This window comes from Pseudonaja textilis, chromosome 3 (assembly GCF_049901715.1).
Source record: "Pseudonaja textilis isolate UNSWEBS1 chromosome 3, rPseTex1.2, whole genome shotgun sequence".
NCBI lineage: Eukaryota > Metazoa > Chordata > Lepidosauria > Squamata > Elapidae > Pseudonaja > Pseudonaja textilis.
The window spans coordinates 32,030,738-32,057,859 of NC_141992.1; the positions used below are offsets into that span (position 1 = coordinate 32,030,738).

The 27,122-nt window shown below is 38.9% G+C and overlaps 1 protein-coding gene across 1 annotated transcript; it reads left to right on the forward strand.

The window, feature by feature from the left end:
- The first annotated feature begins 310 nt into the window (after window positions 1-310).
- E2F1 (E2F transcription factor 1) lies at window positions 311-25,364 on the forward strand. The gene is made up of 7 exons (XM_026697642.2): window positions 311-1,256; window positions 11,543-11,633; window positions 12,745-12,964; window positions 14,931-15,083; window positions 16,152-16,266; window positions 17,450-17,654; window positions 20,055-25,364. Exons 1-7 carry the CDS (start codon window positions 1,029-1,031, stop codon window positions 20,303-20,305), a joined length of 1,263 nt encoding a protein of 420 aa, XP_026553427.1. The 5' UTR covers window positions 311-1,028; the 3' UTR covers window positions 20,306-25,364.
- Window positions 25,365-27,122: the final 1,758 nt, after the last annotated feature.

Sequence of the window (27,122 nt, forward strand, 5' to 3'; positions counted from 1 at the left end):
GGTGAAACGATCAAGCAGCGAATCAGTAACCAGCCACTTTCGCAGGGCACGAGATCTCTCTCGCCACAATAACGCCTCCTTCCTCACATGCTCTCCGCGTCTTTCCTCCGATTGGTCAGCCTCCTTCCCCTCTTCCGCAAAACGGGCCGCGGCCATTGGGAGGCTGTCAGAACGTTTGAGCCGTCACCGCCGCGCTCCGGCGGCCGCCCGATCGTAACCAACGACAGGGCGGCGTAAGGTATCCATCTCGGAGCGGCGACCAATAAAGGGGCGACCCTCCCCAAAAGCCGAATGTTGATGTGGCTGGCTCAGCCAATGGGAGCGACGATAGCCTGCTCGTGCTGCTTTCGCGGCAAAAAGGATTTGGCGCGCAAACGTGTGCGAGGCCGGGACCAGCTGGGAACAATAACAGTGCCGGAGTTGAGCGCGAGCGGATCGGCTGAGCTCGCTGGGTGGAAAAGACGGGCGGGAAAAAGCTTCAGTTGCATTTCGGCCGGGACCGGGAGAACCTCGGAGAGACCCGACTGGAACAAGGCTGGGCAGCTGGGAAGTCGGCACTGGCCCGGAGAGCGTGGATGGAAGAGTGCCCTGCGATGTGCTGCTGTCTGTAGCCCCCCTCCCACCCACCCTTCCTTCCCCTTCCCTCCCGAGCGGCGCCCAGACAGGACTCGCCGATGTCCTGCACAGCCGCCCTGGTGCTCTCCCTCCTCGCTCTCGCCTTTCCACCTACGGCCTTGGCTGGACACCATTTCCCGGGCCTCTGCTCTTAAAAAGAGGATGGGGCGTGTTCCATCCTACCACTCTCTGCCATCCGGTGTCTCCCTCCACCGCAGCGGCCGGGACGATGGCATTAGTCCGCTGAGGCGACTTTGATTCCGGGGTGGGGGTGGGGGGGCTCAAGCCGGGAGGGGGGGGGGACAGTTTTGATTTCCTGCGGTGTGTGGAGAGGAGGGGGCCAACCGGGGCTCCCTCCCCCGCCCTGCCTTCCTCCCAAGTTCTCGGGCATGTGAGTCCCAGCGCTTTGTGCCATGTCTCTGGAAGGGCTGGAAGTAACTCAGAATGTGGCAGACCTGGAAGCCTTGCTGAGGGGAGCGGAGGCCATCCATGTGATGGAACAGCAGATCGTGATCATTTCCACTCCAGACCAGCTCCCCGCGTCCGAAGGAGACCACGACACCGAGCTGCTGCTCTTTGCCACTCCACAGCCCGCCAGATTGGAGACCGTAACGCAGAGGCCTGCTCTGGAACGGCCACCGGTAATGCCACCGCTTTTTCCTGTAGCTCCCTTCCAGGAAACCAGGCGTTTTGCCAGCGGCGAAACGTGCTGCTAAATGTGCAAAGCGTGTCACGCGTGTAGCATTAATGCATTAACGTGTTCATGATTATGTGCTGTGAATGGTATGGCGGGGGTGTGTCTTTTCATGCTAGCCAAATAATGTGTAGGCCGTTTGTTTAGCGCTGGGTGGGACCTGATTCTGGAGCATTTCTCCAGCAAGCTGCAGGAGGGCTGTGGCGGTGCTGGGTGCAGAAATATATAAATTATTCTATCGGGACAGTAAAAGCTGCGTTGGACTAGAAATAATGGACGCTCAATCGTGATAAAATGAGGATTGTGATTATTTTTAAACCCTGTAGTAAGAATTCAGTGGTCGTAAGCCTTCTTGTCTCTTGCTTTGTATAAGATTCAGATTGCTTCTATTTGAATCTGAGCAATGAGGGCCATTATATTAGGGCGACCTCTTTCTGAGTTTCAAAGTTAGAGAATAGCAGAATATGCTAGCAGTTGTATCTCTGAGCTGATATAATTGTTTTTAAAACAGGCATGCCTTTGTCAAGACTTTCTGGACAACTATAATTATAGGAGAGTTTTCAAACTTGTGACTGAAATAGTGCTGCTTAAACGTGGCATATGCAGCAAACTTGCGGGAAGGGCAGAGTGCTCATGAAAACATGCAAAGAAATGATTAACTAAAAGGCCTAGGCCTCAAAATGTGAAATTGTAGAACCTAATCATGCAAGATGTTCCTCTCTAACCTACATAGTTAATATTTTAGTCTGATAGTTAAATTTCTTATTTATAATTGTTTGCAAGTTAACTGAATTATAGTTGGCTGCTTCTTTCTTTACAGAGCAATAGCCTGCAAATGTTGTTAATGAGGCAGCTTCACTTCCTGTTACAGGATGTTAAGGGCTGAGTTCTGTGCAATTTGTTCTTGCAGTAACAAAAGCAAATGTTTGGCTTTGGTTGTGCTATATGTTGCTTTCTGTGGAGCAGCATACTGCTTGATACAAAAGAGAAGAGAATTCCAAAAGCAATAAGCTTGCCATGGCATGCAGAGGACGTAAGTGGCTTCAGCGATACAAGTCTCATTGCTATTCTGTCCTGGAATTAAAGTGTTTAAGCTGGAAAAGAAGCCTAAGGATGTTCCAGTGTTATCCACATGCAAAACTATAGACACATCCTTATACAAGCATATACATATAGAAATAATGTCAACGTTAATTTTTGTCTGCTACCTTTATCAATGGCTGATGGTGCTGTACATTTTTTTTCTTTAAAACACTTTGGAAGAAAAAACAAACCTGGAAAAATAAGATTTAAAAATATTTGTGTGTACTATTGTGCATGTAATGTGTATACAAAGAAATAACCAGGTCTTTCAAGGGTGCTGGAGGGAGAAGGATTTTATAATACTGATCCTAACATGGGAGTAAGTGCCATATAGATTTTAGATTTCTGTACCACAGACTGTCTAAATTTAAATGTGTGGATCCGTTGGGTACAACTTCTGAGAAGTTAGGCTAAACGTTTCTGTTTTACTGGACCAGTACTTGCTTTGTTTAAAGCTAATACACTCTTCACATCTACAACGTGTTTCGGCTATGGCCCAATGGTAGAGTGCCTTGTTTGTGTGCAGAAAGGGTCAAAGTTTAGGAAAGGAAGAAAAAAAACTATTGCTTGGAATCTTCCTGAAAGAGACAGTAATCTGACAAAGAAGGGAACTTCTTTGTTCCTTCATGCTCTTAAGTACCTATGGGGTGGTGTATCTGTGACCTCTTTGTTGAAATGATGAGAATTATATTGTAAGCCTAGGCAAAAATGCTGGTCAGGAGTGAGAGCTCTTGTTTGTAACTGAAATGAAGGAATGATGTGGAAAAAATATGCTTGGCCCTGAAGTTGCCTACAATTGTTCTATAAATGTTATCAGACAAACTATTTCAGTCATATTCTTCCACATATTATGGTGATGAAGAAAGGGACTGTGCACCAATTCTATCTTTAGCACCCACGTGTTTATTATGTTTGCAATGGAGTCAGTGGTAAGCATGTGCAAACATGGCACTAAATATGTAATGTCAGGTATGAGATTAGGGCTTCCGATAACGTACTGTAGCAGACTGATATAAGTGTACATACGTATGTATTTTTCACATATACAACTGTATTCTGAATGTGGATGCAAACCCTTCAGAATTATGTTTGACTCCCTAATGTCCCTATCTGTATGTTTTTACCAGCCTTTCAATTTTATTTTTAGGACTAGTTCTAAACTTTTAATTTTGTAATTTTTTGTTTTATTTTGTTAGCTGCTTTGAGCTTTTGTTGATTAGAAATATGGGCTATACCTTGAATTTACCAGTATACATAGGTGTGCAGGATAAAACTGGCAGAACGCCATCTCTCTTCTATAGATTGGTAGACAAATGGAGAATGACTGAAAAGATTTCAAATGAATTTTCTTGTTATATTATACAAAGGAAAACCATTTCAGCAGATCAGTTTGCTTCCTACAAAAAAGTGTAGTCTAACTTTCCTCCATTAACTATGTAAATGGGTTTTTTTTTTGGTCTTTCATAAAAGAATGTTACAGCTTTCAAATGCCACATTGTAGACATTTGATGTAAGTATTATTGCTTCTGTTTCCATGTCTGTATTAAGAAATGCTGTTCCTGTTGAACTTTGGTCTATTGTGTAGAAGGCAAAAATGACATTATCTTTCCGAAGAAGAAAATGGAAGCTTTCCTGTAGCTCCTTTCCCTGCTTTCTCAATCAAGCTATTTCATTTAGCATTATGCAAACTTGCACTTGTTATTCTGTTAAAACTATCACTTGCTCTATTGCTTACTTAGGATTTTCTTCCTTAGTAGTCCACCACTGGTGAACTTGAGCTCTTGGAGTTTCCTTGTGCAAGAGTTTGATGGAGCAGTGTAGCAAACATTGTTGCTCTTTCTCAGCAGGCGGAAGAAGAGAGGTGATGCTCACAATGTTTTTTTGCTAGCTTGACATCCACTTCCCACAGAGGCCCTTTCTGTCAAGGAGCCTACAGTACATGGAAGCTTTACAGTTGATCCTTTGTTTTAACTGTGGGGATCTGCTGTTTGGGTCAAGAATCTGTAATGAACTTTCACTCTGTTGTCTCATAGGGTGCCTGTTATTCGGAGAAAGTTTGAAAATATCTGATTTATCCATCATGGAAGCCATTGAGTAGTGGGCTTGAGGGCTTGACCTATAAGGAATGGAGGATGCCAGTGTCCTAGAACATTATCTACTTGACTCTGTGGCTGACAAAGTAGGGATATGGAGGATAAGGAAGGAAGTTCTCTTAAAAAACCAAGAGTATTTCTGGATTAAATCTGGAAAAATATTTCTTATTCTAAAGAATTCAGTTTAAAGTTTTGGCATGTTAATGATAGCTTTTTAGATTAAAGCATCTTCCTGTTCTTTATATGATTAAATGCTTTTTTTACATTAATAAGTATATGTAAAATCTCACTGATGGTTTTCCTTTATAATGGACCTGCAGTAGAGTTCAGCATGGCCTTATTGATTGTTTGACATTCTGCTACCTTTTCCACCCATGTGGTCATCATGGCTCAAAAACTGGAGATGCCAGGTTATGTAACAGCATAGCCAAATGTACACTGAAGCCCCCCAAATTTAGATTCTACCTGAATATTATTCAGATTACCCTTGATGCTTTCAGTCAATTTAGTAATGTGTAATCATTAATTAACTTAATTTTGGGGGGTTCTGACACAGTTCTTTATATACAAAAATAGTATACTTTTGTACCTCTTTTGATGAAACAAGGGGATATTCTACTGGAAGCACCCAACTGAACACTATTCAATAACTCTTTCCTTATGGAGGGATAAATAGAGCCGTAGTTCTACATTCAGGGCTCATCTCGGATTAAGGATACAGGGGTCCTGATTTGTTGAATGGATGTTCATTGGGTGAAAAATATCCTCTAGCAAGACTGGCCACAGTGCAATAGGGCCTCAGATTATTTTCCTAGTGGTTCATTTTTGGCCACTGTTAATTCATTTAAAATGAAAATATTTATGTCTTTTTCTCATTTCTTTGCAGTGATGATACAGTGCTTGTATTTTTCACACAGACTTACTTCTATTTTATGCTGGTAAAAATGCCATGCCTCCTGCATACTAGGAAGGGAGAAGCTGGTTGCAACATTTTATGGCATAAATATGACAGGAAAAGACAAGCTCATAGACAGCTTGTTCATATTAAACAGTAATACTTCTCATGACTAAATTAAAAATTATTGTCATTCATTATATATAGTTCATTAACCATATTCACTAGTTTCAAGTCTCACCCTCATTCGGAAGGCATTCTTGGCATCAGTTTTCCGTATCCATATCTATTTTGCAGATCCAAACTGGTTTAATTACTGCAGCTTTTCACCCAGGGCCTCTAGAAATTCTGGTTTTATGATGATGTGAAGTGTTTTTAATTTATGCTGGGTTCATGATTCCTTTTATTGTGGGAACTGCCTGTTTTCTAAGGTTTCATTCAGACATGTGTATAATTACTCCCTTAAGTATTTTTGTCATGCTTTGAGATCCTCTGAAATGATTCTAAGATATTGTGAAAAATATCTACCAGTCAGAGATGTATAAGAATACATTTGATCAATGTTAAACCAAACCAATTTGCCCAGTTTATCAGTTATTGTCTCTTATTTTAGCTGCCTGACTTGTTAGGATTTCAAATGTGTTATACACAAAGCAAGTAGGTATATATATTCAAAGGGCTGAAGGGTCTCCTCACAGGTGGGTAGGGTGAGATTTAGTTTCATTACTTACCTCTTTCATTAAGATACTTCTGTGATACTCTATAAAGCCCAATTTTGCAATCTAAAATATAGAAACTGGGTTCAATCCCAGCAATATCAATGACAATTCCAGTGCCAATTCAGGGAAACTATGACATCTTTCTCTCTTAGCAATTATTTTAAGAATGGTCAGTATTAGCTATTCAGTTGTGTCTGACACTTGGCAACTTTGTAGGCTCTCCATGCTACCTGCCAAGCACACAGAGGCATCAATTCTTCAGTCAACCATTCTTAGTGTCTAACTCTCACATCCATACATTATGATAGAGATTATTGCTCTAACTAGCCTGCTTTTTGTATTTACTGTATGTCACTATCTCTGTTTTTCCTGATCTGTGCTTCATGTTAATAACATTTGTCGTATGGCCTAAGGTTATCCTGTGTTTGATTTCAGGTGTAAAACGGCCATCTTGAACAATTTTTAATCCACGGAAGATAAATTCTCAAACTACTTCAATATCCAACTTGTTGATTTTAAAGATCTTACATCAATCTGTTTTAAAAATATGTTTAAAAATAGGGGGGGGGGGGCGACAGATAGTTGGGACTGTTTAGAAAATTAACAATATGGCCTATGAAGACAGGGCAAAAGGCAATGACACTACTTTAAAATTCTGGAATTGGGAGTATGCACTTTTCTCTTTGCTTTATCTTCACCATCTCATTTCATCTTGATATAAGCTTTAAATATATTTCTTGTGCCCAGATAATGTATTTCAGACATTAGGACAATGTAAACAAAAGAGAAGAAAGTATAGAAACAATAGCAGTGTTCCTAGATTGAACATTTTAATGGGTGTCATTGGTCAAAAGACCAGGGGTGGGATGCGACAGGGTTAACTACCAGTTTGGTGATTTACGAGGTTCGGTGATTTACGATGTGCTTCCCTGCACGCTGCGTGGTGCCTCGCTAAGCTCCATCTGAGACACCTGATCTTGGTGTGTCTTAAGTGGCAAAAGGACAAAAAGGAATTAGGTTGTCCTTTTCTAAAACTATGGGTGGCTATGAGAAGCAACATTAACACATATAACAAAATGTAACAGAAATACAACATTTCCATATCATACACTATCTGTAACTAACTGTGTGATCAGGTTATATTTTAAAAATCTTATCTTCTGGCAGGGCTTGTTAAATATACTTACTTGTTCTATACAGTGAGTATATGTAAAAGAGATTTGCTTTCCTATAGAAGCAAAGATGCCTTTAAAGAACAGTATCTCCAGCTGGTGATTGCTTTGTTGGCCATGTGTTGTGGTTATTGCAGATACTGGCTTATAATGTACTTACATAGTTGAATGATTCAGAAGAAAGCCTATTTCAATTTTGTGGGAAATTATATAAGCAAGAAAAAATATGATAGTTTGGAAGTATAGACATATAATTTATGTCTGAAGACATCAAACTCCATTTCATTTCCAATGTACCGGTTTATCATTTGTTTGAAGTGGTGTAGGGTTTTCTGACTAAGCAGGGGGTTGGTCTAGAACAGTGGTCGTCAACCGGTGGGCCGCGGCTCACTGGTGGGCCATGAGAAAATTTTGGTGGGCTGCAGAGAAATCTCACCCTTGGAGCACCCCCCCCCCAAGCAATTAATCCAGGCTGTGCAGAAACACAAGGCTGTGCCGCCCACATGGCCCATGGGAACCCTTTCCGCCCACTCACTCCTTACCTGGTAAACTTGCCTGCTAAATTGCTATTTTCCCTTTTTCCAACCATCAGCTGTTCTGCTGTGCAGGGAGATTTAGATTACTAGGAAGCAGGAAATGGTTGGATTTCTTGCTTTCTAGCTAGTCTTTAGATCTTCGGCTCTGCTTTTAAGTACAGCCGAACCTCCCTTAGGACTGAAGGTTTGCTTGCAAGCAAATTCAGTGCAGACTCACGGCAAGCAAATTTGAGAGACTGAGCTAGCCGATGGCAGATAGATAGATCACTGAATGATTTTGTGAGAAACTCAATCTGCCTGCTTTGCCTGATTTTGGGTAAAGGTTGCGCTTTTTTATATAAAAAATTCAATATTTATATAAATATTTATAATATTTACATACAAGCCATGCCCAGCCAGTCACATGACCACCAAGCAACACCCACAAATTAGGCCACACCCACATAACTAGTTAGTGGTCCCTGAGATCCAAACGGTTGGCGTTCCCTGGTCTAGAGGACCTCCAAGGTGCCTTCCAATTCTGGTATTCTGTTCTATTAATAATTTGTTACCTTCTTGAATTGTCCTAGCCTCTATTTGTTTCTGTTACCTGGATCAAAGTTTCCTTGCCCCCACCCCCCAACCTTGGTACATACCTACTAAAGGTTATCAATTTTTAATTATGTTAGGTAGTAATTTTGTATAATTGTCATAGGGAAACATAAAATTATCTTGCAACAATATTGTAATTATGGTAACTAAATGCCTGAAAAGTTAACAGGAAAGAATAAGGTGATTCTATCCTAAGCTATTATTTTCATTGAACAAGCTTCCATTAATTGATGTAACGCATTGAAACAAGCCAGGAACTGTGTTTTAGAAAGGATCTTCATCTCTTGTGCTTCCCCAGAAAGAGCAGGTTCACAATCTGGGAGCCTCCTGGAATCCCAGCTCTTGGTCAAGGAACAGGTAGAAAGCTCCAGTCAGGAGAGCCTTTGTCTAGCATCAGCTAGTATGCCAAATGTGCCCTTAGCTTTAGTAATAATTGCTATTGAAGCTTAAAAATACAAAGATAAAAAAAACCCAATGCAAAATAAGAAAAATACAGAAAAAAGTGCATAGAAGAAAAAAAGGGGGGGAATATATAAAAATACATAAAAGATTTTCACTTCATCAGCGTACTTTCAATTTCAGTAGCCTATCACATCCTTCTCATTTCAACCTAGAAACACTTCATCCTATATCTTACCTTTATCTCTTAGCAAATGTATATATTTAAATTTATCTATAAAGTATATATTGGTAAATTTAATATATATTAACCTTAGACAAGTAATTTTTCATGTTCCTTTCATTTACTGTAGTCACTTACGATAACTTACTCTTTTTTCTAGAAATACAAATATCTTCTCCCCATCTCTTGAAGCTATAAAATCTTTAAAGCTTTATCATTCAAAGTTAATCACGTAAGATTTCATTAAGAACTACTACAAACATCAACATACTGAAATGTAATTCCATTAAATACTGTCCAACAAATTAAATTTGTTCTCTTCATCTCCTTTTAGGAACTCCTTTTGCAAGTTTGACATTTTCCTTCAATTTTAATACCATAGCTGATAACTTTCTCTAACAATACAAGAAAAAAATATTTTCTCATATCTTTATCACGTCTTTAAAACTTCCTTCCATTCAGTCTTGGTCAAATACCCATTAAAAGCTGCTAGGAAAATATATATAATTTTAACCTTAGTTGAATGAACCAACTTTTTAAATCTTGTTATTTTTTAGGTCTTGATGTTTATTCCTTTTAAGTAGTGCCCCAGAAACTGGGTTTTTTTCATTCTCTCTTTATCTTTTCTCAGGAACTCCTTCATACATCTCTTTTGTAAGTTCAGAATCAAAAGTATCCAAGAGACTCTTCTGAATTGAAATCCACACATCGAAGTCTCTCTTCTGATTTATTATTTATGTGTCCCTTTTGCTACTAAAATATCAACAGTTTCATTTTTAATCCTTTATATAACATCCTTGTCAATGTCATTCTTGTATGCTGTCGATTTTAAATCCATATCCAAAGCAGCCTGATTCTGTTTCTCTTTTGAACCCATTTTTATAGAAATTGACAATCTTAAAAGAAAGTTCTACATTTTTGCAAAATATCCAGGAATTCTTCTAGAGTTAAAGTACTTTTCTCCATTCTATATTAATATGTCTCCTCACTTAGACTGAATACTCTAAGGACAGTGATGTGTGTATCATTTGCAAATTAGATTTAATCTACAATTAATTTGATCAACAAAGGGCTGCATTTTAAGATCACCTAAAAACTTCAATTGGCCAGCATGCAATGGTCCTCTTGCTTCGTGTCCAGTCACATTCCTGCAGCACTCATTGCCAATCTGTTTCCAAGTACAGTAAAATTCAAAATGTTAATTACTGCCTTTAAAGCAGTGATCCCCAGCCTTTCTGGACTGGCGGGGGGGGGGGATATTGGCAATGAGCGGGATAGGAGATGGTTCTGTGCAAGTGGTGTGAGTGTGCAAAGGCTCTATTTGTACAAATGAAGCTTTACATGTGAGCATATGTACTCCCCACTTGCACAAATGGAGTTTCCTCTGCTTGCCTGCTGCTTGTGTGGCCCAGTTCTTAATGGGCTGCAGCCTCAGGATTGGGGACCCCTGCTTTAAAGCACATATGCCTTCCAACCTGCTTACCTAAGACAATGAGACATTGCCCTTTCTCTATAAATTCTGCTATTTGACCGCGATGGTTAGGACTGTGTACTCCCCAACTAGAGTGTGCTATGGGAGGTGATTTGACAGTAGATGTTCTTGGTGGCAGCTGGCTTCCTATGGAACATCCTTTTCCTTAAGATGACAATGATCCTGGGGCATACTAAAATGAAATGGTGGGAATGGGTTGCTGCAAATGGAGACAATGAGGGGATGTAAGATAGGAGATTATCCAAAAGGTCAGCAGTTGGTATAGAATTGGTCACTGTTTGTCAGTCAGTGATGTGGCAGCAATGGCAGAGATAGAATCAGCAGAAGTTCCAGAACCTCATGGTACTATTTGATGAGTGGAAATAGTTGCTCTGGGTGTCAAATGTGCTAGAATAGATACATCCCTGGAATGGCCCCCGCTCTCCTGACCTTGTAGGGGCTATTAAAGTGACTAGATAATATCAGTTAAACTTCATAGACAATAGTTATGATAGTCATCTAAGTTTATTAATCCAACCTCTAATGCAATAGAGGAGGGATTCTGATCAGAGTTTTATTATCAGGTTCAATCTGAAACAGATAGAACAGCAAGCAAGATGAGCTGCATGGAGACTGGAAAACCAAAGTTGCTGCTAATTTTTGCCCTTAATGTATTTTAAAATTGAGGAAATGAACATATTTTAAATATGTTTATCAAAAATGTAACAGTTATTTCAACTAATTAAATGTAACAATTAATTTTCCCCAAACCCATTTTTAAATATTTATCTAATTCCATATTTTTGCAGTGTAGCTCTCATGCCATCCATCTTTCTGCCTACAGTATCTATCATCTATCATTTTAATTTTATTTATTCATCCAATTCGTCACCCATCTCATGGTTCAGGCTACTCTGAATGGCTAATGTTTAAAGGCAGCCCTTAATAAAAATAAGATGTGTAAATACATTCCTAATTTTACATGATTGCTTCTTGTTTAACTAGAGCTTAAATGGTGTGGTTTTTTTTACAAATCTCACTTATTTTCCAGGTAAAACGGAAATTGAATTTGGAGACTGACCATCAATACATTGCAGAGAACGCTCAGGTGGTTCGAGGAAAAGCAAAAAATCCTATAAAAGGTACCAGTATATAGATGGGAACTCTGGTACTTTAATTTCTTTAGCTACTTCAAAAACCCTTGTCCTAGTGGCTAAATAATGCCAGATTCTCAATACAATTATTGAGATACACTGAAATTGATCCAGTAAAATCTCAGAAATGACTGCTAGTACTGGGGATACTGGAGTATTGATGCTTTCTCAAGCTTTTGAATTCATGAGGGAAATGGCTTTTGTTGCTGAAATGACATATTGTGCAAAGTTGGTTTTGGGGTTTCAGAATTTAGCACCCTAAAAATCAGATTTCATTTTTTTTTAAAGGGTTAATTTCCTTGAAACACAGACATTTGTTTTAACTCATGGCTGAGCTGAAAGCCTCATCGGAGTTCACAGTTGGGTTTGGCAAATGATGCTATCTTACCCACAATTGTCCATTCATTCGTTCATTGGAGTGGTGCAGTGGCCTAGAGGTGGAGCTCTCATCTCACAATCAGGTGGCTGTGAGCTTGATCCTAGGTAGAGAATCAGATATTTCTCCGGCACATTGAGAATATATCGTCTGAACAAAACTTCGCATTGGTGACAGGAAGGGCATCTCGCCATTAAACACACTGCTAGCTCCATTCAGTTGCCCAGACTCCACCCCACAAGGGATTATGGGATCATTAAAAGATGATCATTCGTTTGTTTGTTTGTTCATTCATTCATTCATTCACATGTATATATGTATGTATTTTATTTATTTATTTTATTAAATATATATGCTGCCCATATATGCTCACACTTAAAGAAAACTTTGGGTGGTTTACAATGTACAATCCATCCAAAATATCTAACCAGATTCAATCCATTTTTCATATCCCTACAATGTATCTTGGCAACATACTTGGTCAGTGTGGGAAAAGTGAGTGGTGTTTCTTCCTCTCTATTTCTAGGGTAGTCATTGCAGCTTTCAGGCTAGATGAGGCTTGAGAGAATGATAGAAACGCTGAGCCTTTCTCCAACAACATTACTTTCTTTCTTGTCAAATGAATAGTGCAAGCTGAGCACATTGATGATTTAAGTTTGGAATTTATTTAAGAAGAATTGCAGCTGCTTTGCTAGTTGCAATTAAGCCCTGATTCATCCCCAGGTTTAAAGTCTCCTGGAGAGAAATCCCGCTATGAAACTTCTCTCAATTTGACCACCAAGCGCTTCTTAGAGCTGCTGAGTCAGTCTCCTGATGGTGTGGTGGATCTCAACTGGGCTGCTGAAGTACTAAAGGTGCAGAAGAGGCGTATCTATGACATAACAAATGTCCTGGAGGGCATCCAGCTCATCACCAAGAAATCCAAGAACCATATCCAATGGCTGTAAGTAGAATGTCACCTGTCTTTCTGCCAGCTTTTAATTCTGATGATGTTCTAATTAGTTCTGATAAATGTTTGTTTGGCTCCATTATAATGTAACCCATTCATAAGTAGAGTACCGTCTGTACTTAGTTACATATTAAATTGCCACAGTTTCCATTTATGTTATTGGTATGTGTTTTTTATAAATAGTTATAGATTATAGATTCTTTGTATGTCTGTGCCTATATGCGCTTTCAATCAAGAGAATTAGAACATGATAATCTGAATTATCCTATATCAAAATTACATAGTATTATATATGTGTAAGAATACTCAGTTATAACCTTAGATACTTCTGTACATTGGTGCATTTTCTGGAAGTATACTCAAAAAGAATATTTGTCATTTTTTTTATTTACTTCAAAGCAGTACTGCAGGGAAGAAATTTATTGCAAGGAAAAATCATATTAATAACATTAGACCAGTGAAAATATCATGAATAACAGTTCATTAATCTGTGCTCAATTTAGTTAAAAGTGAGACAATAATTGTAGATGAAAGTTTGATCAATTGCGTAAATAATTTTAACTCATCAATTTCTACATGAACATACAATTGTTGCTTATTGTAAACTTATGTTCTGAGAATTTAGTATATTTTGCTGCTTATTATCTGATAGAAATAAATACTTTTAAAATCTGAAAAGTGAAACTTTATGGGTTGATGGACTACCCTGTTATGGCAGTAATCCAACATTCTTGCAAAAGGACAACATTATTGCATATACTATTGGTACTAGGAATTATAGATGAGAGACTCAGGGAAATTTTAAGTTTGTAGATGTACAAGAAAACTGGTCACCGACAACATGATACGATGGTTAAAATATTGGATTACAACTAAAGAGTACTCTTATAGGCCATAGAAGCTCACTGAATTATTTTGGTCAGACATTATCTCTTATCCTAGTATATCTTATACCTTCATTATTACAAAGAAAAGTTGGTAGGAGTGGAGTGCAATTCATACCATAATGAGATCCTGAAAGAAAGACGTAATATAATTCTAATAAATAAATGAGAAGTGAGCATGCTTGGTGACCACTAATGAGAAGAAAGTGGAATAATTTAAGATGGGAAAGAAATGACTTTAGGCAAATTCCTGAAGCTTCCTATTGATATTATACACTACCAGTTCCGGAACATTTTAGAGGCAGGAAGTAAGAATATAAAAACCAAGCCTAAAATAGCTTAAAATCTCTCAGGATTTATTAGGCATGGTCACTTGGAAGAAGATAGTTGCTTTGGTCACTACTTTCCAGGCATTTCTCACAGAAAGGTCCCCAAACAGGTCCGCTACAACGGTTAGTCTAATATTCTCATAAGTCAGCACTGATCTAGTCTTGGAAGCAAACAGATAGTCTCTAGTGACTTTGTAGGACAATTACCCTAACCAAGAGGTTGAATTCTGCACTTGCTAAAGTCTCTGAACAGGTTTCAAAGGCAACCCCATAAAAACTGAATTATATTAGTTCAAACATGGGATTATTAAGACAAGAATCACTCGATCCAGAAAAAAAAATCAAAGACTTTTAGTTACTGTGACACGTGGGTCTTCAGTTACAAAATTCATTGCTTGGAGTTACTCCTTAATTCATCAGCTGCTGTGAAGGAGTTCAGAATTATCTAGAATTATCTAGAACTACCTTTATATGGATATTAAAGATTATAGGGGACAACATGGAATCTTATAGCAGGCATAGGATTAGAATACTATGTGGCAAGAATATTTTCTTCAGGTAATTTGTTGAACTTTCCCTTTAAAAAATAACTAATTTACTTAATTAAACATTCATCTGTCTTCTGCTGTGTTTTTCTGACAATGTGAAAGTGTACACAGTGCAATTTACTTCTCATCTACCTCAATGCTAAGATTTGCCAAGTTGTTAGTCACAGAGTATTTCATCTTGCCTTATTCTGTTTTCTAGGGGGAACCGGACTTCTGTGGCGGGCACCAATAAGAGTCAAACGTTAATAAAGGAACTACAGGATCTTCAAGCAGCAGAACAGCATCTGGACAACCTTATCCAGATGTGTACTACTCAATTCAAGATCCTTACTGAGGAACCTGAAAACAAGCAATATCCTTCTCTTCAAGATGAATGGGGATTGGATGGCTTTATCCAACCATAAGAGCACAAAACAGGTTCATAGGAGCAAATCTTCTGCAGTAACCAGTAGCAGTAAAGTACCATATTCCAAACAGGCAGCTGCACTCCTGACATTCCTGGATTGGGTGTTGGTACTTTAATTTGTACTTCCACACCCTGTGAGTTAATGGAAAATCCCTACCTGGCTGTTGGCTAAGGCTCTGAATTGTCAGTGAGGTGTGGAGGTGTACATGTGTGTATAATATCTCAGAAAAAAAGCAAAAGAAGGGTGGTGGTGCATCTGTCAGATGTTTTTTGTTGATTTTTGCCTGGCAGTTCTGTAGCTGAACCTGTTCCTGATAATGAAATCTGCAATCCACCCTTTCTGGTAAATGAACAGTCTTAACATATGCATGTGAGAGAAAACTTCAGCTATCCTTTTTCTCTCTATCTCTCTCTCCCCCCCCCCCATTTTTTCCCTTTGCAATAACATTCCAATAAAACAGGTTTGCAAGTTGCATATTGCAGGTAAGATATATGTGGTAAAGCCTTAAGTGTACTGAATGAAATTGGTTAGATTAATCTCTTCGACACCTCACTTGCACAGGATTAAACTAATAAGAATGCTCATAATTTTGAATAATTGAAATCAATTTTCTGACACTCTGCAAACTTGTGGAGAATTTCACAGATCTCAGAAATTGCAAGTCAGAAGACTGAGAATAACAGTTAGCAAGGGACTGTTTTCCAACTAAAAGTGTGTGTCCTGAACAGATTGTTTATTACATGGAGGGAAATAATTAAAATAATTAAAATTTGAAATAGACTGGCATCCAAATATTAAAAAGAAAGAAATAGAAATAGGCATATAGACATGGTTATGTTAAATAAGATTAATTCTTCATGGCCAGATTAATTGCATCCTGAAATTACGGAAATTAGTCTAAAGCTATTGTAACCCTGAATGGTTGTTAAATGACCGTTCATAAATTAAGGACTTCTTGTATGCCTCTTTCCACATATCTTGTGATATTTCTGACAAAACTTGACTGACCATACTTCAGCTTATGTGACTTGCCAAGATCTACGCAACATTGCAGACCCCTCAGAGCAGCTGGTGATGGTGATCAAAGCTCCCCCTGAGACACAGATGCAAGTCTCTGATCCTGCAGAGGTAACCTCCCTACTTCTAAGAATTACAGGGGCCATTTGGGGTCTCATAGAATACTTACATGCTTAATTTTCAGAATCCAAATCCTCTTTACTATGTTTATCCTTTCCATTCCTCATTAGGTAGGAACGATTTATACAAGTCCATTTAAGTGTAGTATATCTTGAAACAGTATCATGAAATCTTGCCACCAGTATGATCGATCCAGGGAAGCTTGGTTTTTAAATGCAAGATTCTGTATATGTGATTGCTGATCTCTTCATTCATTCATCCATTCATCCAATTTCTGTAGCTGCCCAGCTCAACCACTCTTTGACATATTGAACTCAGTCTCTTTGAATATAGTTTAGCTGTATGTCATTGGGTCACATACACTCTGCAATATTTTACAATAATCAACTGGCACAAAGTGTTATAGCCTAGGTTAGTTAAATGGTGGATAAACATGAAATTACTGTGCTGACCTGTAAGAAAATGTCCTTTTGTAGGACAAACCACCTGAACTAATGTTTTGTGCCTAATCTAACCAAATATAACTGGTGACCTAAGGGGAGAGGTTTGTTGATATAGTGAGGAAAGTTTGGGGCATGTGAAATAAGAGGTTATACATCTTGGATTTAATAGAATAAGTTACTCTCTGTTTGGAGCCAAGAATGATGCACAGAATAAAGGCTTTTGCAGCTCTTTGTTACTAAGCAGTTATCGTCTAGGTAGATGCAGTGCCTTGTTAACTCATGAATAGCAATGTTAAACCGAGATATAACAAAATAGAATGCTTCAAGTGGAACTTTTCCTTTCTCGTTTTACTATTTTTGATTTAATACATTTTTTTTCTACAAAGTATTAAAACTATGAGGGGACATCATTACAAAATAGAATGTTTTTCACTCAGATATTGAGATGTACTGGGCTTCTCAAAAAAAATTCCTTGCAGAATTTAGGAACTGTGTTGCTATGAGCAATAGTTGTCCCTGGCAGTGAAACAAGGCAAAAGAGTTAGACGTTTCAATTTTTTTTGTCATCTAGTCACAAAGAGATAAAATTCTGAAGATTTTGTAAAACTGATTTTCCCAAAATGTTCTTCATAGAAAAGAACTACAGAGGCTTACCAGTACCACCTTCACAACAAAAGTTTGTGCAGTCTTCTATATGTCTCCTCAAATGTTCTTTTCTCCATCTCTGTTAGGCTTTCCAAATTGCTGTGAAAAGTACTCAGGGCCCTGTTGATGTGTTCCTGTGCCCAGAAGAGAGCTCTGGTGTCTGTAGTCCCACCAAGAGTCCATTGAAAGTGGCTTCTGAGGAACCTTCTTCAGCACCTTCACAAACAACACCCTCTGCGCTTCTACACCCTTCTCAGGATACAAGTTTGCCATTGTTGAGTGGAGACCAAGGTATATGAATTGTTGCCTTAAGAATTGGCACCCAAGAGTAACTCAGGCCAGCAAGCCTTTTCAGTCAGATAATTCTGTGTCAAGCTTGTGTTTTGACTATTGTAGCTATGCATTTCCTAAAGTGTGGCCTTTCAGTAGCAAGTGTACATATAACTGGGAAGAACACAGAAGTATACCCATAATAGTTTTATCTACAGTATTTTCATGTTGTAGACATAATGCATCATGGTATCTGAATAGTTTTTTTCTGAAGCCTTCATTACCACCCTATCAAGGGGAAAAATACTTGATTTCTGTTTCTTTTCCTGTTGATAGTCCATCCTAAAATATCATCATTGTCAAATTTAAGGCCGATTGCTGTACCTGTTGTCGTGAGTTTTGTCTTCTTTATATTTGATCTTAGCCCTGTTTCTTCCACTGAACTTAAGTTACATTACTGGAGCTTCCAGATCATTTGCACTTTAGCTGTCAGAGTAGCACAGTTAGATGATTGATGCTTCTTCCAATTTTAAAACCATGCTCATCTTTTTCCAATCCAGCTTTTCTCAGTATATATATTCAGAATGTGGGTTGAATAAATAAGAAGATAGTTCAAGTGGTCCTCAACTTATGACCCCAATTGAGTCCAAGTGAAACATTTATTAAGTGGGTTTTGCCCCACTTTATGACCTTTCTTGCCACAGTTGTTAAGTGAATCACTTCAGTTGTTAAGTTAGTAGCACGGTTGTTAAGTGAATCTGGCTCCCCCGTTGATTTGCTTGTCAGAAGGTCACAAACGGTGACCACATGACCCCGGGACACTGCAACTGTCATAAATATGAGTCAGTTGCAAAGTGTCTGAATCATGTGATGATCATGTGACCACAGGCATGTTGCAACAGTCGTAAGTGTTAAAAATTGTCATAAGTCCCCTTTTTCAGTGCCATTGTAACTTTGAACGGTCACTAAATGAACTGTTGTAAGTCAGGGACTACCTGCAGTTTGTTTCACTATATTCTATCCAGGCTGGGGCATTCTGTCCTAACTATAGGTTTCTCAAAGAATACTGAGATGTATTGGGACTTCCATTTTCCTAAAGATATTCCACAGGTTGCCATGGCCGACACCATCAAAGGCTTTTCTATAATCAGTGAAGCACATGTTGACTTCTTGGTACTCATTGGCTTTCTCAGTTATTCAGCATGCATACGAAATAATACCTCTTGTTCACTATTTGCTTCCTAAACCCGCTTAAATGGCTGGTCTCTGCCTTTTCATATCTGGTTCTAATATGCAACTGGACGATCCTCAGCATTATTTGCTAGAATATGAAATTAAGGACATTGTCCAGTAGTTTGTGAACTCTGCTAAGTCTCATTTTTGTTGTTATTGGTATTTAGACTGATCCCTTTCAATCTGTTCTTATTCTCTCATTCTTCAAATTTGCCGGCATAGTTTTGTTCAGGCTGAGATTATACTGCCAAAATTGAGCTGGAAATGACTGCGCTAAGCCTCTGTTAGGCAAAACAAATTCAGCCTTCAAATCAGTCCAATTTTCAGAACAAATAATTTTGCTCGGTAGCAGTTGTAAATGTAAATTATGGCCCTAGTTTGAAGAATTATGGCCATTTTTATCTTTAAGAGAAAGGAACTCCTGTATCAAAATGCCATAAAGGAGGACATTCTATTCTGTGTTTTTATTTCATAGCATTTACAATATGCAAAATATACAGAAAGGCTTCCCCATCTGATCTTAAATTATGAGCAAGAGCAAGCCAGATTTTCAAATACCCTGGCTCTAAAGCAAATACATCCTTTTGCAATATGTATGCAAGTTGTTGTTAGTCTTGCATTGTTGGTTCTGCACTTCTGTGGATATGATTACTTTGAATCTTTTGGGCAAAGATGTGTGATAAAGGGAGAAGGCATAGAGACAGATGGCATTAGGGGAGAATGATATACAAGTAACCAGATCCAATCTAATGGGATAGAGAAGCATTGAGAAAGGTGACAAAAACTGTGTTTTTTGCTAACATACTTCTACAAAGGCTCTTTCTAGAAAGGCTTGATGGGGAAAAAAGCTACAAATGAGAAAGAAAGGTAGCATTTCTTGGTACATTCCTGTACCAAGTGAATTTCTCTCTCTTAAGAGTTTTTCTACGAAAAGGTTTTTACATTTTGTTTCAAATTATATGTAATGTATTCCTATTTTGTGATAGAGACCACTTTGTAGTTGCAGCTGAGCCATGAAAATTGTTTATACAATTTTGGAAGAAACATTGTATATTATATATAATTGGAAGATTAAGCAACTTTGTTTTTGTGTACAGAGAAGGTTTTATTTGGGATATTCACTTGGGATTAAAGGCAGGGGTATATCTATTATGATGGCTACTAAGTCTCTCCTTTATCTCTTGGCAGAACCTTTGTTATCTGGAGAGACTACACTGCCTCTGAAGTGTCCCGGGGATGATGTAAACCTCTCACCACTGGCTTCCATGGATGCCTTGCTTCTGCAGGGCAAGGATGACTTCTCAAGTTTTCTGCCCTCTGAATTCATTGCACTTTCACCACCCCAGACTCAGGACTATCATTTTGGGCTCGAGGAGGGTGAAGGCATCAGTGAGCTCTTTGACTGTGACTTTGGAGATTTCACCTCCTTGGATTTCTGAATATCCTCGGGTTGGGGAAAGGGGAGCGCCACCTGGTCAACTCTACCCCACCACAGGCGGGGGGATCTTTTTTGCAGCTGACATCTGAATATAATTCCAGGGCTAGTTGTCATCTTCAGGGCCAGTGTGCTGTCAATCAGATGCCAGGGAAGGAAAATGGCAGGATGTGGTCTGGCATCGGTGACAGTGGGAGCACTCAGCTCCTGGAATGGCTGCCTTTTGCTGGCCCTCTCCCTGTAATTGAGGGAGATGGCTGTGAAGCTAATTGCTGCTGTGAATGTTGCAAGCTTGTTTTTGTGACCTGATTGAAAGAAAGCAGGCATCACCTCAAGCCTGCTGTGCCCAGGCCCAGAGTAGTAATAATACTTAGGAATAGGTGAGTAGGGTCACCTTGATTCTCTGGTGCCATGTTTGGAATCTATAGGGATAGCTTTAGAGATGCTGTTGCAGCGGCCTAGTTATTCTTGTTGAACCACTCCTTTCCCTGAATTTCACTTTAGACAATACTTGGCTGTGGGCAGGCCCCCTTTTTAGCAGGTGCTTAATTTTCTATGTTGTGAGCAATTTCTCAATCTTGGCTTAGAAAAACACGATGGTCAGAAGCTATCTTTAGAAGAGGGGGCCCCTCCATTCCTTTCTCAGCAAACTGTTTAGGTTGTGTGGCAGAAGCACTGAGCACATTATTTTGAGGGACACCTTTCTGCCAGGCAGCAGTGGGAGAAGGTGACCAGAACGGTACTTCTCAGAACAGTCATTGATCTGAGGTGGACTCTTGCAGCCCATCTCTACTTGGTTGGCTGGCATTTTTATCTTTATCTAGGACTGGGAAAATTCTGTATGCTGGCAAATGATAAACCAGAGATTTGCAACTCAGTATCAAAGAATGGTCAAGTAGAAGAAAGAAAACCAACTGGATAGGATGGATGATATAATGGGAGCCTTTTGTTAAACATGCTGCTCAAACTAGTGAAAAGGTAATGGGTGCGTTAGAAAAATGGGTGAACTTTTTTTTTTGCTCTTTTTAAAAAAATGTTCTGGTTGAAAAGGAGAAACTGGCTTTCAAAAATGAGGCACCAAGAATGGTGGGGTGAATTGTTTCTGGATGCCGATGCAAACATATTTTTTTTCCTCATAAGCCTCACCATAAAGCTTTAAGGAGGGTCCTGTAAAGATTATTTATTTATTTTGGGTGTTCCTCACCTCCCACTATGGATATTATTTTCTGGAAAGTCTATTCCCTGGTAGAATATCTATATATCTTATCTGGGGATGGGATGGGTTTTTATTATGGTGATTTTTTTTTTCATAGTGAGGTGCTCAGTCTGCTCAGCTGTCTTTAGGTTTAGAGCAGACAGCCAACAATGCAGAGGGGACACTGCTTGTCGTAGGAAATGAAGTTACTGGAACATTTTGCTTCAGCAGGAGGAAAGGGAGGATTGCTAGCTATTTTCCATAATAGTAAGGGAGGTTAACCCTACACAGTATTGTCAGACAGCAAGCAACCAATGCCTTTATTTACCCCTTTCCTGTAAAGTGAAGGGAAAACACAGACTTTTCTCCTTATTATCCCAATCCCTATGCTAAGCATAAGATACATCCAGAAATCATGGATTCATGTTATTTATTTATTATTTATGTGGCTCCATCCAGTGTTCCTGGAAGATAAAGGATAGTGTCAGAGGAATATGGGTGCATGAACTCAACATGTCCAGGTATGTAGAAAGAGACTCTTTAGGTATCTGATTAGAATTGCTGATCTAGCAAGTGACAGCAGAGAACCTGGGAACAAGTACGTTGTGGTCAAAGAGCCTCGAATAGTGAAGAGATTCAATGTCTCATCAATATGTTGAGAGAGTATGACTGGTCAAGACAAGTGAATTGAAATGCTATTTATTCATAGAGGATGGACAACAGGTTCATCTTGTAGAACAGTATTTCTGAACTTCAATAATTTTAAGGTGTGCAAATTTCAGTTCCCAGAATTCCTCAGCCATTGTCCTGGGAATTGAAGTCCACGCATCTTAAAGTTGCTGAGGTTGAGAAACACTACTGTAGAGAAATATTTTGGTATGTTGAAAGGGAGGGTGGGGGAGGGAAACACACACTGGTAGGATAAGAGTTTGTGGAAGGAATAGTTTTATTCCAGGTTTATCCATTTTGAGAAGTAGCTTTAGTTGAAGGAATGGGGCTTTAGCAGCAGGTATGAATGCCATCAGCTTGACTAGGAGTTGTTCCTAGTGCATCACAAAGCAGTAATTGGTGCTGTCCCTGAGGTGCCTTCTTAGTCCTTTAAGTATTATTTACTGGAACTCACCAAAGTGTGCTCCTACATGTTAGGAGTGTATTTTGCTTTATGGAAAGGTAACCATGACTCAGTGTGTGGCTTTGTGTATTTGTGTTCTTAACAGATGAGAGAACTACTAATGTAAAGCATTGTGACAACCAGTCCCAAATAATTTAAATTTCACTGGAGCTCTTTTTTGGACAAGACTGAACAAAAGCATCTCTTAACTGGGTCTTCTTCAGGCAACACATATAAATACGCTTCCTCAAATCAAAATTCATCAGGCAGCAGGTGGTTGTATAAGCATAGATAACACAATATGATTCCCATCCTCTCTTCTCACCTTTCAACTCTTTCTCAGGTTGCCAGTTCCTAAAGCTGAATCAAGTTAAAAATTATCCCTGTGTTGCTAGGCTCTACATAAGGAGAAACAGCTAACTCTCTCCAAACATCGCATTTTCCAAGTTGGACATTTGCAAGTAATCTGTTCTCAAGAAACTTAATGCTGTGTTCTTGTAGACTGCACTACTTCTGAATAATAACTGGCAAAACATGTTCTCTGTAACCAAGGTACACCTTATTTCTTGTTTCAGATACAAACAGGAGAGCAATTTGATCATATTCACATTAATTACTGATCTCTAAGTGAGCCTTATCTGGATGCCTTCTGGATTTCCTATAATATTACATGTTAGCCAAGTTGGCTGGGGCTGATGGCAGTTTTAATTCAATTCATCTAGGCACGAGGGTTACAAATCTGGATTGCATTTCTGTACATAGGTAATCTTAACTTTCTGACATGTTTATCTTTTTGTAATGTGGATATCTCCCTCAGTAGTTGCAGCAAACAGAGACAATCTGTTCCAAAGGATTCATTGATAGATTTATACCTTTTGATATATTCATACTGAGCACATCTTGCTTTCACAAGGGAAGACCAGTACTGCTTTGGCTAGCCTCTTTCTGATGCAACTCATACAAAAGTCACTGTAATGTGCCCCCCCGCCCCCAGGAAAAAAAAGTCTAGTTGCTGGAATATAAGGGAACAGATTCTTTAAAGATCATGTTGATATTTGCCTACTGGAGTATTCCAATACTTTCCTGAATTGATGTTCCATTCTTACTGGTTGGGAACAAAAATAATAATGCTATAATGCCAGGGCCCAGTTTTTGGGTATGTCAAAGCAATAAACCATGTTATATTCTTTACATTTAGAGTATTCTTAATATTTTCCTGAATTGATGTTACCATTCACTTTACTGGTGGTAGAACACAAATAATATACTAAAAAGTTTGTCTATAATGCCCGTAGATACTTATAAAAATGCAGTAGTTCTATAAAAGCTAACAGTAGTTCTATAAAAACAAGTCAGGATTTGAACCCTGTTCTGCCTGCTTGGGATTGGAGGGGGGAGAGAATTATGCATGACTGCATAACAATTTCTTATAGACCTCTCAAGTTTCCCCCAATTCAACAGATAAGATGGCCGCTATGTTCCCTGATAATCTCAATTTTCACTTGTACATTAAAATGCTGTTTAATGTTTTCATCCTTCAACTTCAGCATCACCTGCAACAGAAAGTTATTCCATAATTTTTCAAGTCATGATCTTCACATCTCATGCCTTCTTACCTTACCTCAGTGTGGGTAACCCTCCTGGCTAAGATATCGGGATGTTGTTTGAAAGGACAATTTGAGGAACTCCAGCCCTTCTATTTAAAGCAGTGGATTGGAAGATCCTAAATAAACTGATGAGCACCATTGATAGCTGAGGAAATGGCCAATGGTCAAAAGCTTCAGTGTGAGAAAAAGCAATCTAGATTTTTTTAAAGAAAAGACACAACTTGAATTAAGGATGGAATGGAGAGGTATGTTGCAGGCAACCAATGAGAAGAGCATGATTTATGCAAGTTGGCCTTGCACAGCAGAATTGAACATTCTGTAATGGATTGGAATGGTGACCTCCAGATGTTTAGCAAGAATTTCTAAGCACTTAAGAATAAAGATCTGAGATAATTTGCTGCTGTTGTGATTTAAATGATTTTTGGAGAATTAGGTACATGTATGAACAAGAATGCCTGTTGCACCAGAAGCCTATTATAAGAAAATCCATCCACTCTGCCCCCTTCCTTCTAACAAGGTATCTTGATTCTGAACATGGTGACCATATGCATCCCAGATAATGTTGCTGCTATCGACCTAAGAACCAGGGAGGATTGGAGCCAGAGCTCTGGTACCTTAATCCGAATGGGAAGCACTTAGTATAGCTCATAATGCAAATAGTTCTACAAAGCCTTAAAATCTATTGGATCAAAGAAATAAGCCTAGAGTGCACATGATTCTCCTTTCAGCAAACTTCTTCTAGTGAGGAGCATGAGAAGTCCAGTTGGGCAAGTTCTTTTATTAAAATTGAAAGCACAGCAGAGGAGAAGGTGCTGTATCTGTACCCCAGCAAGAGAACTAAGAGTGCCCTGTGTAAGTGATGTGGATTCAAAGCATTATCTGGAAAAGTTGAGGGATCTTGTTGAGGTGCCTAAAGGTTGCTGAGATATTGTTATAGTTCTTAAGGATTGCAACTACTTTGGTAAGTTTCCAGGACAGACACCCAAGATTCTTTGGCAGCTGAGCGACCAAATGTGTTGTAAAACCTGCAGCATTTTCCAGGTGCCTGAACATTGAGGGAAATACACGTTTTTGTCTGTGCCTATTTTTAATAACAAGCCTTGTTCATGATTGTGCCTTTAGTTTTAATAAACATTTCTAATAATTTCCACTTGATTTACTGTCTTTTAATTATTTAAATATTGCTGATATAAATAATGGTAAAGACTTTGGACTGGTAGGCACTTATTTTAAGCATGTCCTGAGACAAAGCTGCATTCACTTCTATGCAGATAACTATTTGACTATTGTTTGCCTAGCAGTTGGGGAATTTACACATCAGAGTAGTAACAACAGCATCAGTTACCTAAGGTAGATCCAGGGTATAGTAAGTGTTGTGCTGCAAGATATCAAAACTGCATAATCTGTCAATGTTTCTCAGATCGGCTTCTACAAAGCCTCCATACAGCATAATTCTCTAGAATCTGTTGTAAGAGGTGAAATTACAGGATCTATTGAATTTATTTACCAATTTGCATGATTGTCCTTTCAAAATAAGGATATTCATGTGATCTGGAGCCAAAACCTATGAAACCTGATTGGGCATTCCAGAGGTTATAACCTCCAAAGCACTCGAATCATGTTGACAAAATTTAGTGATTTGGGGGTCAGTGCAATTTTTGTTGGGAAGATAAGCAAGTTACGGATCTACTATCTTAGCCTCTTCCCTGCACCATGTCTTCAGGATGCAAACTCCTGCTAATTTCAACATTAAACCCTCCAAAATAAGAAAGCTAGGTTCAACAAATGTTGGTCTTGCTCTTGTAATGTCACCAGAATGAGTTATACAATCCAGTAGCAGGCCTGGAGAGATCAAGTAGTGGCCCTCAACTCAGAAGAACTATTTTCTACAATAAACTTGTTCTACAAAGTTTCGGGAGAAAACACCAAAGCTTCATAGAAACACATTGTAATAGGTATTACTGCACCCCAGAGGTGGAATTCAGCAGGTTCTGACCAGTTCTGGAGAACCAGTAGTGGAAATTTTGAGTAGTTTGGAGAACTGGCAAATACCACCTCTGACTGGCCCCGCCCCCATCTATTCTCTGCCTTCCAAGTCTCAGCTGATTGGCTGGGTCTTTTGTTGCCCTGCACAGGAGAACAAAACTGGAAAGTAGGTTAGTGGGATGGGGAGAGAATGGGATTTTGCAGTATCCTTCCCTTGCCATGCCTGCCATGCCACGTCCACTAAGCCACACCCACATAACCGGTAGTAAAAAAATTGGAATCCCACCTTCTGCACCCCAATCCCAATACCTACCCTTTCTACTTTTGACTGTTTTGTTGAAAAAGGGCAAAGCCAAGATGCAAAGCCAAGGCAACTGATAAAGGTTCTAGATATCTTGAGGGAAGGGGAGAACAAGGTACTAATCAAAATATTTTTTTAATCAGTATACTCCTCAATATAGATAATGGAAGACTAGATTTAGGTGCTGATTATTATCTGAACAAACTATCCACCAAGGACTTTTCTGAATGGCTGAGATTAATCAGAAATATAAACAATCCTGCAACACAAATCTTACAATGTGGACCCTTTGCATGGACATTCATTTGTGGATGGAAGGGAAGAGGATCTGTGTCAAGTCTTGAGTCCTCAAAGGTCCAGGTGATTTTCTGAAACAGCCTATAATCGTCCTCTGAGATAGTTCACTGAGGATTAAAAATTATAAATTAATGGTCCAACAGCTACTTAAGCAATCATATTTAATAGTTCTAATTAACAATAGCTTAAAGGGAATTTCCAATGTGTTTAACATTTTAATAAATTGGATAAGGGTGTATTTTAATCAAACTTACAAATCTCACAAAGCTGGAAGGGGTGACTGGCATATAGATGACTGAATCAAAAGATTCCATGGGCTGAGTT

Excerpts from the sequence above, each read along its gene's own strand:
- E2F1 (XM_026697642.2), top strand. The coding sequence starts at position 1,029 with ATGTCTCTGGAAGGGCTGGAAGTAACTCAGAATGTGGCAGACCTGGAA. Across the intron at positions 16,267-17,449 it reads AAGTCTCTGATCCTGCAGAG|GCTTTCCAAATTGCTGTGAA; the intron begins GTAACCTCCCTA and ends CATCTCTGTTAG. Across the intron at positions 17,655-20,054 it reads ATTGTTGAGTGGAGACCAAG|AACCTTTGTTATCTGGAGAG; the intron begins GTATATGAATTG and ends ATCTCTTGGCAG.